General features: G+C 45.4%; 2 protein-coding genes across 4 annotated transcripts in view; one reads left to right on the top strand and one right to left on the bottom strand.

Annotated features, from left to right (window-relative positions):
• The first annotated feature begins 28 nt into the window (after positions 1 to 28).
• LOC135385492 (cell cycle checkpoint control protein RAD9A-like) lies at positions 29 to 1,678 on the top strand. Its single transcript, XM_064614834.1, has one exon. The coding sequence runs from the start codon at positions 276 to 278 to the stop codon at positions 1,377 to 1,379; it is 1,104 nt and encodes a 367-aa protein (XP_064470904.1). The 5' UTR covers positions 29 to 275; the 3' UTR covers positions 1,380 to 1,678.
• A 1,901-nt stretch (positions 1,679 to 3,579) lies between these two features.
• Positions 3,580 to 13,298, bottom strand: part of LOC135385494 (rho guanine nucleotide exchange factor 11-like) — a 197,182-nt gene continuing 187,463 nt past the window's right edge. For all 3 annotated transcript variants that reach the window (XM_064614838.1, XM_064614836.1, XM_064614837.1), the window contains 2 exons: positions 8,651 to 8,870; positions 3,580 to 5,552 (listed from right to left, as the gene is read on the bottom strand). In XM_064614838.1, coding sequence (XP_064470908.1) covers positions 5,134 to 5,552; positions 8,651 to 8,870 — 639 coding nt within the window. In that variant the 3' untranslated portion in view covers positions 3,580 to 5,133. The remainder of the gene's footprint in view (positions 5,553 to 8,650; positions 8,871 to 13,298) is intronic.

The following is a 13,298-nucleotide window of genomic DNA, read 5'->3' on the forward strand; positions in this document are numbered from 1 at the left end:
AGAATTATAATTCGTAGGGCAAATGTAACAATTCCGTTTTGATGTTTTCTGAATGTATGCTGTATAGTTTGAATCCACGCACCATATAGTTTTAATGGATGTGCACTGAAATGTTTCTCCCGGTGTCCATATTTTGCATGGATATTTTGATATTTTGTACTGAAGGCGCAGGAAGTCGATAACCGGATGTCGGAGAGAAACTTTACGGGCGCGCGAAGGTATAGCGTTATTTTGATCCGTGTTTGCCTGCAAATGTTCCCCGCTACAAAGCTGCAATGAAGTTTGTGCTGCCAGGGACAAATGTGAAAGTGCTAGGAAAGGCGGTTCAAGCTCTAGGGAGGATCGGAGATGAAATGTACATTGTTGCAGACGACAACGTCCTTTCGCTTCAGGGATTCAGCATGTCAGCAAGCTCCTACGCTCGATTTAACTTTACCAGAAACTTTTTCACAGTTTTTGATATGACAGTCGACGGTTACAGAGGGAAAATTTCCATGAAATCTGCTTTGCTGCCCTTTCGTTCTGTAAATATGTTCGAGAAGACAGTCGATGAATGCACGTTAGAGCTGGACAACAGCTGTGACGACATTCTCATTACGTTGAAGTTCAGAAAAGGTATCACAAAAACATACTGCCTTCCATTAATAGAAAATGAGAACCTTTTATTCTCATTCGACATCGCCGACTGCACTAATAAGATAGCAGGACCGTCATCCCTCCTTACCGATTTGCTACAAGACTTTTCGCAAGCCGTGCGTGAAGTGACACTGCGTGCTTCTGGGGACAAATTAGACATTTTCACCCATGCTGGGGATAGGACAGACCCAACAAAGACTGTGTACACATTGGTCACAATATTGAGAGACAAATTCAGTGACTACAGCTTCAATTCATGTGCAGAAGCAGCTGAGATTACATTTTGTTTGAAAGAATTCAGAGCAATGCAAGCATTTTCAGAAGGTAACGCCGTGCAGTTGAATATTAATTTTGACAAACCTGGCAAGCCCTTAATATGCACATACGATGGTATGCCAGGCATGGAAGTGATGTTCGTCACTGCGACCTTGTCAGAGTCTTCACAGCCAGTCGCCCATGAGGTACCAACAAAGAACAGGAATGGTGCATCTGTTGCCAAGAAATCTAGTGTTCACAACCTGAACAATCAAATAAGGGCATCAACAAGTGCCAAAAGCAGAGAGACTCCTTTTGTAGAAAACGAAGAGAATCATTTGTTGGATGATGCTCCTTTTGTGCAACCAGTAGCAAAGAAGATCAAGAAGTCGATGTTTATTGGGGTTGGTCCCGCATTGTCAGAAACATTCACATCCCAGTTGCCTGGAAATGATGAAGTTCTAGCAGAAGCCTCTGATGAAGATTGATGACAGGTTGAAGCGACATGCGCAATAAATGCAATTCATGTGATGTGTTCAAATTACAGTGGACATAAAATGTCCGCAATACGTTGTTGCTAGACCGTGGGTCATGCTTGGACATGTTTATTTGAAACAGCGTTTGCATTTGGACTTCTCTAGTTGCCTTTGAACTGCTTGTGCTCCATACCGGTCTATGTGCGATGGAGTAGTTAAAATGAGTTCATATTTTACTTCTACGAAATCTCACTGCATACATTATTTGTGGACTACTTTAGAGTAGCCAGAATAAACAAGGCTGTCTCGTGTCTCTGTTGTCATAGCCTTGAGGTGCAATCATGTTGCAGAAGCTGTTTTTAACACCTCAGTGTGGGCCTGTCGATGAACGTCGATCAGCACTGGAGTGCTAAAGTGACAACTGACACAGATATGGTGCAACACATAAGCAGTACAACAAGAGTGTAAGCAGCAGTAGTGCAGCAGGAAATTTCCTGTGGGGAGGATTTGTTGAGTTTTGGCGGGGAGAAGGTGGCATTCTTCATGGAAAATTCTCAATAAAAGGATACACGCTAAAACCACGCAGACTCACCGAGCACACTTAAACATAAATTTATTACGTGCTTCACTCACTAACTTATGTCTAGCCAAAACAGCCCTTCCCCTCCCCGATAACACAGCCGACGTGCAGCTCACGCATCCATTTCTGTCATCTGAAATCAGATACCCCTCCCAAAACAAAAAAGCAAATTTCTTTCACAGTACATGTACAAGTTGATGAGCTAAGATGTAGTTATGATGAGTCAACATGTTTTCTCGAGTTCCCACTAGAGGCGCAATCAGAAATTAAACCTGTCCAAGTTCTTGCATGAGATAGCCAGCATTTGCACATTGTTGCTTTTGTCCTGTTGAAAGGATTTCCAGCAACACTACTTCTAGCCTGCTATAGATTGTAAACACTGCCTCGTGATCAGTACCTAACACCAAACATCTTATGTACTGCACACAGACATAGTTGTGGGAACTTCAGTTCACAATTTTCTTGGAGTGGGCATACCAAAAACGTGAAAAATAATTCGATAGCTTCTAACGTATCTGCATGATGGGTTTCCCCATGATGGGTTGCCAGTCCGCGCGTGTCAAGTCAGTCACCCTGCAATTGCACAGTCCATGTAGTATCGTAGTACAGAGGTCACTGGTGTCAACAATGCAAGTGAGTACAGTAGTGTGCGTCAATTACAGAAAGAAAGCACGGAAGCACACAAGGTGCAGAGTGTCAGTGATTTATCCAGACCCCCCCTACACCCCCCTACCACCACCCCAGAATCTTGAGGAGACCCCCCTAAAATCTTGAGCTTGTGCAATATTGAGTGAAAAGCATGTAAATACACCCCTTGCAGAACCCAACACCCCCCCAAAGACGAAATTCTGGGTAAACCACTGCAGAGTGTACATATCAGGTTTACTGACCACTAGACATGGACACTGTTTGCATTCTACTCTGTGTGTGTGTATGTGCCACCACTGGGTACGTTCAGTAGGCACCCCTCCAGCACCTGAGAGTGTGAAGCACGGTGCTGCTTTTTGAGCTCCCGTTTCATTTCGGGGCATGGAAGCAGACGACAAGTGCTTGGTTGTTTGAGATTTTCCGTAACGTACTTCGTGTTCAGCGCCGGCGGGACGACCTTCGAAGTATGGGCTCGGAAGCAAAATACGGAATTTCTACGTTACCCAATGCCCGATTTCAGCAAACTGTACTATTTTTATAACTGCTTTGATACTTTTGTATTGGTGGACAACTTCCACACGTATATCGGCGGTTATTCACGTGAAATGCGGTGCTTTAATGTAGACATCTTCACGCCATGCAACTGTCTTCACAGTAAACAGCTCCTATGATGACTGTTACAAATTCCCATCTTTTCCATTTCATTTGCTGTGACAAGGAGAAGTCTTCACAACCGTAGTCGTCTCTTCCAATGTTTCTATAGGTTCAAACTAAGCCAACATGTCCTCTGTTTGTGCACTGCATGAGCAGACAACAGGAAGCGGCATCAGCGAGCGAGCAGCGTAACACTCGAAAGTTGCTTTTCGCTGTTTAGTGGTCGCTCCGGGTGTGCCATACCCCCAGTTTGAGTGCGCCAAAAGAGCAGCGCTTACTTAACGCACCCACTGTAAGCAGTCTGTGCAGATGTGACGGAACAACCACAGCTGAGACGAGGCTAACTCATTTATTTGCCATAATTAAATTAGGAGCACATTAAGGTCATCAACTGCCATATAAAATTTTTCTATTGTATATACACAGGCACAAACGGGGTCATCGTTCCCACCTCTAAATGCACTCCCACGTGACATTTCGTTCTCCCCCAGATTTTCTTCTTTGCTTGTCCAAACTCTTAGGCACAATTCCCTTTTATAAGGCTACGTTAATTGAAGTCTAAGTTACATGAGATAGTTGTATCTACAGCACAAGAGGGGTCAGACTCACAAAGCACAACTTTCCCCTCTTTTGTGCGATTCCAATAGGTGAATAATCCCAGCATTTTACCCCGTGAATCTGTACAAAAATACCCTTAGTTGTAAAGGTTAACTCTCGCATCCTGTAGTTCACCGAGCGCACCTATTTCCACAAAGTCTGAGCCCTCCCACTGTCCACGGATTGGAGATAAATTCCATCAATTATTCACAAGTGCGTACGCGTCGCGTCAGCTGTAAAAAAGCATACGTATAAAGGGCCGAGATATATCTTGCATTCCAACTTAGATGAAATAAGGGAACACACAATGGCAGCTGCTGTCTGACTACACCACTCATACACAAAGCTACCTTGCACATTCAGCACGTGCACGTCTGGGCAGTGCTTCTGGCATGGGTTCTTGTGCGATGAGACAAGGAGATGTTCTTGTCTATTTCCTTGGAAACAAAATAAAAACGAAGACAAAACAGAAGCATAACGGTTGTTGAACGGATATTGAGAGACCTCAGGACAGGAAGACAATGAGGGGGCTCAGAATTCATGTAAGACAAAAACGCTTTCTGCATGCTATGTGTACTCATAAATATGGTAATATCCATCTTGTGGAAACACTAAAAACAGTAATATACAGGAAAAAGTTCATTCTCATCTATTTACATCTTTCTGTGACTTGTACACATCACCAGTTTTCGAAGCTAGTCAGCACCGTGTCAGAGCAAAGAAACAAGGTAGTACGAGGTACGTCGAGTCATCACCGTGCTTGTGTCCCTCCTCAGAGTGAAGAAATTCTGTACAGTGTCTCCCATAAATTCACAGGAGAGGAGAATGTGCAGCAGTGCCATTAAAACTAGATATTCACAGCATTATTTTTTTTTTTTTTTGCTTCACAAAATATTTCTGCTACGGTATTGCCAACTAATTGTGCAGCATGTACAGGAAACCACATTTGTGACCATGCTATAGATGTAGAAGTCTTGTCTGTGCTGTAAAATACAGATTTTATCCCTCTTTTTTGCCCCTCCCATAGTTGTGAACAGTGTGTTGTGAGGAGGCTTGCTCATTATTATGATGAGGTGCACCGCATCACGCTCCTCCAAGCCCAACTAAACCTGGTGCGCGAACAAGAAAAAGTGTGCACGAAAACCCCCCAAACAGCTCTGACGACAACAGTTCAAGCAAAGCACTGTACTGCATCATACTTCTCGTTTTCCTGCACAGGAACGGGCACCGCTTGTGGCACAGGTATTGTCTATTCACACGGTCATCCGCACAAAGTCACTCATTATCCTAGAAATACACGGCACTCGGGGTGGACTCTGGTGTTGGGGTCGTGGCATCCTCAGCCTTATCGTCTTCTTCCTCTTCCACTTCCTCGTGGACTTCTGGATTTTGTTTGGTCTCGAGAACTTCACTGCCTTCTGTGGGCCTGTCAACGGGTTCTTCGAGGGGCGGAGTGGAGATGGAATCGCTGTCAGACCTGCTGATGTCTGCAGGGGTGTCTTCGTCAAGATCTGTAACGGGACAACAGCAGAGCTGCTCCTGACTGGTCTGGACACACGCCTCACGAAAGACGTCTGAGAGGGGCAACGGTGGCGGAGCTACATATGGGGGCATCTCGGAGAATTCGGCAGACCCTGTGGTTGTGTTGGAATTGGCACTTGCTGCTGTTTCAGAACAAGAGGAGGCTATGATGGCTTCTGTTGCATCTGCAAATTAAGAAAGGGAATGTTAAGTGGGCCATGCAAGAAAGCCAGTGCTTGAAAACTCCAGCCCAGTGAAAGTCATTACTCGAGTAAGGAAGTGCCTGTTAACTCAAACTCAAGCCCATTCAGAGGATGTTTGGGACGTGACATATGCCGATAACAAGTACATTTTTGCCAGGGCAACTAAAATTCTGAGTGCTTACTTCTTACAAGTAACCTTTGCGTTACTTGAATCGCTATACAAAATTTTAAATACACGCACAGTTGAACCTCCACATAACAGAATTCTAAACAGTTACACTTTAGTGCGTCAAATAGAGTAATTTGTCAAGTTGAACATGCTGAAAAAATGGTCCAAGCGCTGAGTCGCTATGTCATGTGTCATAGGACTGGTGTAAAGGAAGATACGAAAGGCAGGCTCATCTTCGAATATCACAAAGCTTTCGCACGAACCATGCTTTCGGACATCGCAAGCGCAGAACGTTTGTAAGGTGCGGATTGCCTGAACCGTCCCTTACAACATTGCAAGCACAGAACGTTTGTAAGCCGTGGATAGCACTGGCCTTTCTCTTGTCAACTTTGGATACGGCGTCGATTATTGCACATTTCTCATCAACTGACAAAACTCTCCATTTTTGGTCTGAAGTAATCACAAAGCACCTCCGGAAACAGACCGAAAAATGAAAGTGATATGGGTGCAATTGTGTAGCTTCCACAGCAAAAATCGTGGATATCTGGTCTGCTGATTATGTCATTCCACATAACAACATCAATTACCAATAAGAACATCTTGTGATATTGCTGTTACTCCTCCCTCCCTCACTGCGGGGATGGGTTTTGGGTGTCTACTGCCTACTGGTTCTGCCGAATCGAACACGTTGAATACAAACATTTTGAGTGCATTCGTGTCCATAGGGACACGTATGTGCAACGGAAGTACAGTGAAACCTCGTTAAAATGTACCCGCATAAGCTGTAGTTCCATTTTAAAGGTACTCCAGCTGAGTCCTTGACAGAGGTGCCATTAAACCTAATGCATTCATAACCGCTTAAGCCGGAGTGGTTTTTCGCCGTACGGTGTTAGTTAATTGATACTGTTTTCACCTTGTTCTGTCATACCGGCAGCCATTTTGATTGCGTACAGGTTAGACTGTGAGTCATGGTATCAAGCACGTGGCCAGTTATCACATTATTCCCTTGGTACAGCTGTGCATTTCTCCTTTCAAAGTATGAGGTCATGGGAGAAGGGCAAGGTCATGCGGGAACTGCAAGAACACAAGGTCCGCCTTGAACTTCTTCCACCCCGACAATGCCTAGTTAATGAAGGGGTGACCTTCATAAACTGGGAAAGGGAGGAAGCTTCAGGAAAGCATGTGGCGAAAGTGTGCGGCACTGGCATGTCAGAAAGTGAAAACGGGGGAAACACATAGCATGCCGGCAAGCGAAAATAACAGATTTCTGCCAATCAGCATGAAATAAAAGGTTAGGACTGTGCAGATTTTCTAAATTGCCTCTCGAATAGTATTTCCCATCTATCGGTTGGCAGGTGGGTGCGTATGTGCGATTTTCACTTATGCCGTAGCACTGCTTTGTACGTACTTGTTTCGTGTCACCACCAGGTACGCTTCAATGAGGTTGTACTAAACAGAGGATTTTGTTAAATCAACGTTATCTATGTAGACGTTCAACTGTATGTGCATAGACGTGTGACATTAAAACACAATGCAGAATGATACCCAGTACTACAATATACTTTGTACAATGATCATTTTTACATTGACTGTCAAAATATTCTTTGTCCCTATGGAGAATGGACCTGCACATAACGATGGAGTCTCGTCATTCTGGGTACAGCGATGGAGGATACCTTCCACTCACATAGTAACTTTGGCACTACACTCGCTACGGTGTGTTGCACTCTTCCGTGAACGCTAGGACACCACAGGAATGGGAACACCACGTGACTCTGCACGTAGGCAGTGCACCCACGATCCACATTTCATGTGGATTTTGGTGCTTTGTTTGCATTTTGGATGTTTTGTTATTGATATGAATCCTGATGCCTGTGGAAACAAGCCATGGGCTCTACCTTAGCACGTGATGAGACAACAGCTATGTCCCTCGTATAATGGTAAGGTTTGCGATTACTGTTGGCACCACTATATGTATGTTTTATTCTAGTAAATTAAGTAGAACCTCGCTAATTTGATGTTGCTTAATTCCAAATTCCGCTTCATTTGAAGGAATTTGCTGTGGTCCCGTCTTCGTGCGTTGCAATCTACCGCTTCCTACCCAAACAACGACCTGCCATAAAAACCACGTGCACGCTCCCTTGCTGACTTCACTTTGCCAGCCGCGGCACAATCACGCGGCACAATGCTCAACCTTCTCGCGCTTCCTTGTCTTCCTGGACCCAGCGTCCCAGCTGTGTCATTACGCATTACACAGACCACGATTTGGTTTGCTTTCATTGCGATCCACTTTGAAGTCCAGTTCTTGTCTGGGGGCTGTGGAGAGAGCCCACGGAGGACATGTTGGTGGGAAAAAGTGACGATCATCTCAGCCGATTGTCTGGCGATCATATGAAACGTGGTGTACATTCCTGACGGTGATGCAAGCTCCTAGAGGCGTTTCGTGTCTATCGAAGAGTACGCCGGGATAGAAGACGCAGAACAGATCTATGCCGCAACTCTCACAGGTGACATCGTTCTGAACACGGGTCACGCAAATGAACAGAGTGACGACGGCGGCTATGAGCCTGCACGTGCGCTGCCATTTTCGGAAGTTGTTAGTGCACCAACTGGGTGCAAGTTCAGAATCAGAATGTCGTAGGAAACATTGTATAAGCCAACAGCACATGCAGCGATATGATTGACTTCGTGGCCCATCTTGAACAAACGGTGACGTGTGATGTCACTTTCTGAAAGCGGCACATGAAGATAAGCAAGGTTTTTGGCAAATAAATATATTTTCCTTCACCATGTGCCCAGGTTCGCTGAATGCCCACTTCATTCAAAATTTTTTCGCTGTCCAGATGACTTCGAATTAACGAGGTTCTACTGTACAAGAACCCTTCACGATAAGTGCCAAGTCAGACCTTACCTGTTTCATCAACAGTCACTGGCTGTGGCTGCTCCTCCATGTCTGATGCAGAGGAAGTGACTGACACAAAGCTGCAGGGTCGAGACTGCTCCTGGCTCCCAGAAGACAGGCTATCACCATTCTGTTGCTTGACCACACGCAGAAGCTGTGCTTGATCACGTGACTGCTGTACTGCCTTGCGCAACTGTTGCCGCTCTCGCTCCATTTCTTCTATGCAAGGCTAGAAAACATTTTTTTTTCAAAATTATGATGCTGGCCCATCCGCACAAAAGCTACGCATCCTGACCTACTGTAAAAGTGGTTAATTTCGCGGTCTTAAAGGGACCATGAAAGGATATTTGACAAGCCTACGATCATTTTCAATTTCTTCCTCTGTACTAAAGCATTCACCCTGTGAAATATGAAGTTGAAAATAGTACCAATAGCAAATATATTCCCATATGTTGTATACCGGGTGTCTCAGTTAAATCCCCGGGCTAAATAATTCGCGAACCGGTGCACCAATCGAATAACTTTCTTTTTTACAAGTATCTGTCCAATACTGCCTACATTATTGTCTGTCCAATACCACCTACACGGCGCTCATTATTTAAATAAAAATTCAAATGAGTTTCGTGAAAAAAGCTAACTTCTAAAGCAGGGCGCCGTCGGCATTAAAATGGGTACTACCCCTTCTGGGACCTTCGGTAGATACCTTTAGAGAAAAATCTGCAACCGTAGCAGGTCATTTGTTGCAGTAATTAATTGGTTTCGGTTTACATATTTTTGTCGCGGCTGGTCGCGGTGAAGTGCAAAAGGACGCTCTTTCACTCCCATGTCCACCAATGAATTACGTCCTTACACCAATGAATTACATCCTTTTGCGCTTCGCCGTGACCAGCCGGGAAGTCCCAAAAGGTGTAGTACCCATTTTAATGCCGACGGCGCCCTGCTTTAGAAGTTAGCTTTTTTCACGAAACTCATTTGAATTTTTATTTAAATAATGAGCGCCTCCCGCTCATTCACGCGGTGCGCATCTTGTAGGCGGTATTGGACAGATGCTTGTAAAAAAGAAAGTTATTCGATTGGTGGAATTTCATGGAATCCCATATTTCGCTTGAAATTTCACTGAATTCTTGGTTTTGCAGGGAAGTTTGCGGAAATCTGATTGCGTCAAAGGACGCAATTGACGCAATGTGGACGGTTACTACGATGTGCAGCGTCCCAGGAGAAGTATTATTTGCGGGCTCATGCAAAATATCATGACATAAACGTGCGTACTGTGCACGCTCCCAACTGCTCCAATGCACATGTGACCCCAAAGAACTGACAGAACTTACGTTGGCAACCGTGCTGCACACATGACCCAATCTATGATATCCCATGTATCTTGTGCCGCACGTTCTCAATACATATTGCCACGCTTCTTGTTTGATAACAACAGTATCACCCGGCCAACATCCAAGGTCAAGTACAATCAGCGCTTCATGGACTTTCGTGAGCAATCTGTCTATGTCGCGAGCCATCTAGATTGCGCATGCTAGGACTGATGCCCGAACCTTAACGATGCGTGCGGTCCCTTCTAGATTATTCACTGCCAGGCAAGGCCGGATCCAGACCCTCGGTTTGTCGGGTATAAAATGATTGTAAGCTCCATGCTGGGGCATTTGAAGAGTCAAGTGTGCTCTTGTACTCATCTTAGCAAGAGCTAAAGTATTCTTCCCATTGCATAGCGGTATTCAGCAAAAAGGTCGCAAGTCTACTGAGGGCAGCTGAGGGTCAGCAAGTTGCTTCCCACAAGGTGTTCAATGCCATGTTTGCATTATGGGGCTGTTGCTATCGCATCGCTGGAGAATTATGTTGCCCTAATGAAGCAGGATGGAGTAGAAGAAAAAAAGCTATCCATGTGGGAGAAAAGCAAAAAAGAGGCATGCAGCAGGCAGCTCAGAAAGCACAGGAGATCCTTGAAAACAGTGAGAGCGGGCAGTTCTTCAAAGGCATGAGGGCCTTGGACCCACTACAGGTCAAGTCTCTGTCGCATGAACTCACCGAATTCAAGAACATTCCAGCCATAGAAACAGAAGGTTCAAACCTCCTGGCAGAATGGTTACTTTAACTCCACACAGCAAAGGACTTGAAGTCTGCGGACCGTGACTTGGGTCCATCAGTGTCTAAACAGTTCAGCCCACCTCCTCAAGCCTTCGAAATGGTAATTGGGTTATGAAACTGAATGAAGGTGCTTGCTCCAAATTTAGTGCCTATAGCGATCCAGTATTTGTCAATTCCTATAAACTCTGTAGATGCTGAAATATCTTTCAGCAGGTATAAAATTATTGTAGGCAACAGACAGCATTCTCTGTCAGAGGAGAACACAAAACATCATGTCATGGTGAGCCACAACTGTGCTTTGAATCTGTAATTCGATAAACTATTTTTTGTTCCCAGATTATCCAAGAAAATGAGTATGATTAATCAAACAAGTTATCTGAGGAACGGTCCAAATTATTGAAGTAGAAACTTTTGGTAGAAAAATTGGAAAGTCAAATTTTTGGAATACGAATTATCAGTAGGGCCTGACTTTTTAGGGTTAAACCCGTATCCGCCCGATATTTACCCCCCGAACGAAATCTGTAAAATTCGGGTTTAACCCGAATCTACCCGAAAACATCCGGGTCGTGTGGCACACTCGTAAGCGTGCATTAAAATAAAGTTTGATAACATTGCTAAACATTAGTTCCATGATACGACAAATTTTTATTAAACAAAAAAAAATCACCCAAATACACCCGAATTTCTGACGACAGAATATGCCGTAACGGGATTTAACCCGAATACACCCGAATTTTCAAATGAAAAATATCACCCGATATTTACCCCCCAAATTTGGCCAAAAATAAAACCCGAAAAAGTCAGGCCCTAATTATCAGCCGGTGATTGTATTCGAAAGCCACGAATATAAAATAGTCGAATCAGATAGAATATAAATACTGAAAATATTCTATTCGTATTCGAAATGTCAAATATTCACAGAGCTCTACTGAAAACACAAGGCCTTATGTATACGGCTAGGGCCTCCCGTTTTCGGGTTTAACCCTATTTTTCCCCGTTTCTTCCCCCCGAATGGAATTGCTAGCCTTCGGGTTAAACCCGATAATTGCACCCCGACGAGTCTCGTAAAACCCGAACGAGCCGAGGACGACGCCATCGGTCCCATCGGTGGTTGCATCGAACCCACGTGGTCAAGAGTGAAGCCAAGCTGAGCGACAAGCCGATCCAATCCAATATATCTGCGCATGCGCATAGACCGGCGCGACCTGTCGCGTCTCTTGTCCGTGTGCTCCCGCTTGCCACCGTCGTCTGAGCGGGACGCTTTGTATGGTTGCGTTTCCTCGGCTTCGTGAAGTGCAAGTTGTACTCGAAATCAGCGCCTCCGCAAGCTGTCTTCATGGGAAGGCCTAAAAAGACGGCCCACGACTGGGCCAGGGACTACACGGACCTTGAAGTGAGGAAGAAAGCGCGCGTAGACGCAGACGCACCGCACAGCTCCAGTGAAACATCGACTCTGACGTTGGTGTGCAAGTACTGTTGCGTGGAAATTTCTCCAGATCCAGCAAAGAAGCCGTACGATCGGATTAGGGAGCACTTGGCGTCGGCACGACATGCGAAGCTTAAAGCAGACTGTGAGAAGACTGCGAGCGAGAAAACGAAACAAGTGTCCATCTTCGACATAACTGTGAGACAGCGCGACAAGGAAAAGGTAGCGGAAGGTGCAATTCACGACTTTGTGCGAGCTGTCCTCTTCGCGGGAATAAGTCTGGAGCACGCGGACGGCGAATTGGGGCGCGTCTTCAAAAAGTACTGTCCAGCGGCGAAGACTATGCCATGTGCAAAACGACTCAGGGACAAGCACCTACGAGAAGTATTTGAGAGCTCTAAATCGACGCTCGTGAAGAAACTGGCAACACAGAAAGTCAGCATTATCGTCGACGAGTCACCAGACGTCGTCGGAACTCCTACCGTCAACACGCTTTTTTGCTTTTACGACGTCGAGAATGAAGACAAAGCGATACGCCTTGCAGACGTTGCCCACGTGAAAGCGTGCAACAGCTACAGCATTGGTGCTGTGCTGACATCCTCAAAGACTATGGAAAAACCTGGACAGACGTCATTGCGGTTGCGAGCGACTCCGCGGAGTACATGCGCAAGATGGTGCGCGAAATTCGCGAAGGTGAGGCTGTCAACATCATTCACGTAAAGGACCTGCCGCACCTGATTCACGTAGCAGTGGACAAGGCTCTCTCCTCAGAAAGTGTCGTCGACGTTCGTGCAACAGTTATAAAGTTTGGGGCCCTCTTCAAGCATGCGAACCACCTGTACCAGGTCTATCATGAGATATGCATTGCAAACGGACTGTCACAAAACGAGGTTCAGAAGCCACCTACCGTCGTCCCCGTACGTTGGTACAGTTTTTACAGATGCCTTTGTGTCGTCACAGAAATGTGGGACTGCCTTACAGAACTGCTAGAAAGGGATCAGGGCAGCTCAAAGGTATCTGACCTTAGCGAACTTCTATCTGAGAGGAAGGTTGTTGTGTATGCAAAAGCGGTTCTGGTTCAGCAGGTTCTTGAGCTTTTGGTGCCGATTCAGCAGCGGCTAGAGAGCGGCAAAG

This window comes from Ornithodoros turicata, chromosome 2, assembly GCF_037126465.1.
Source record: "Ornithodoros turicata isolate Travis chromosome 2, ASM3712646v1, whole genome shotgun sequence".
Classification (NCBI taxonomy): domain Eukaryota; kingdom Metazoa; phylum Arthropoda; class Arachnida; order Ixodida; family Argasidae; genus Ornithodoros; species Ornithodoros turicata.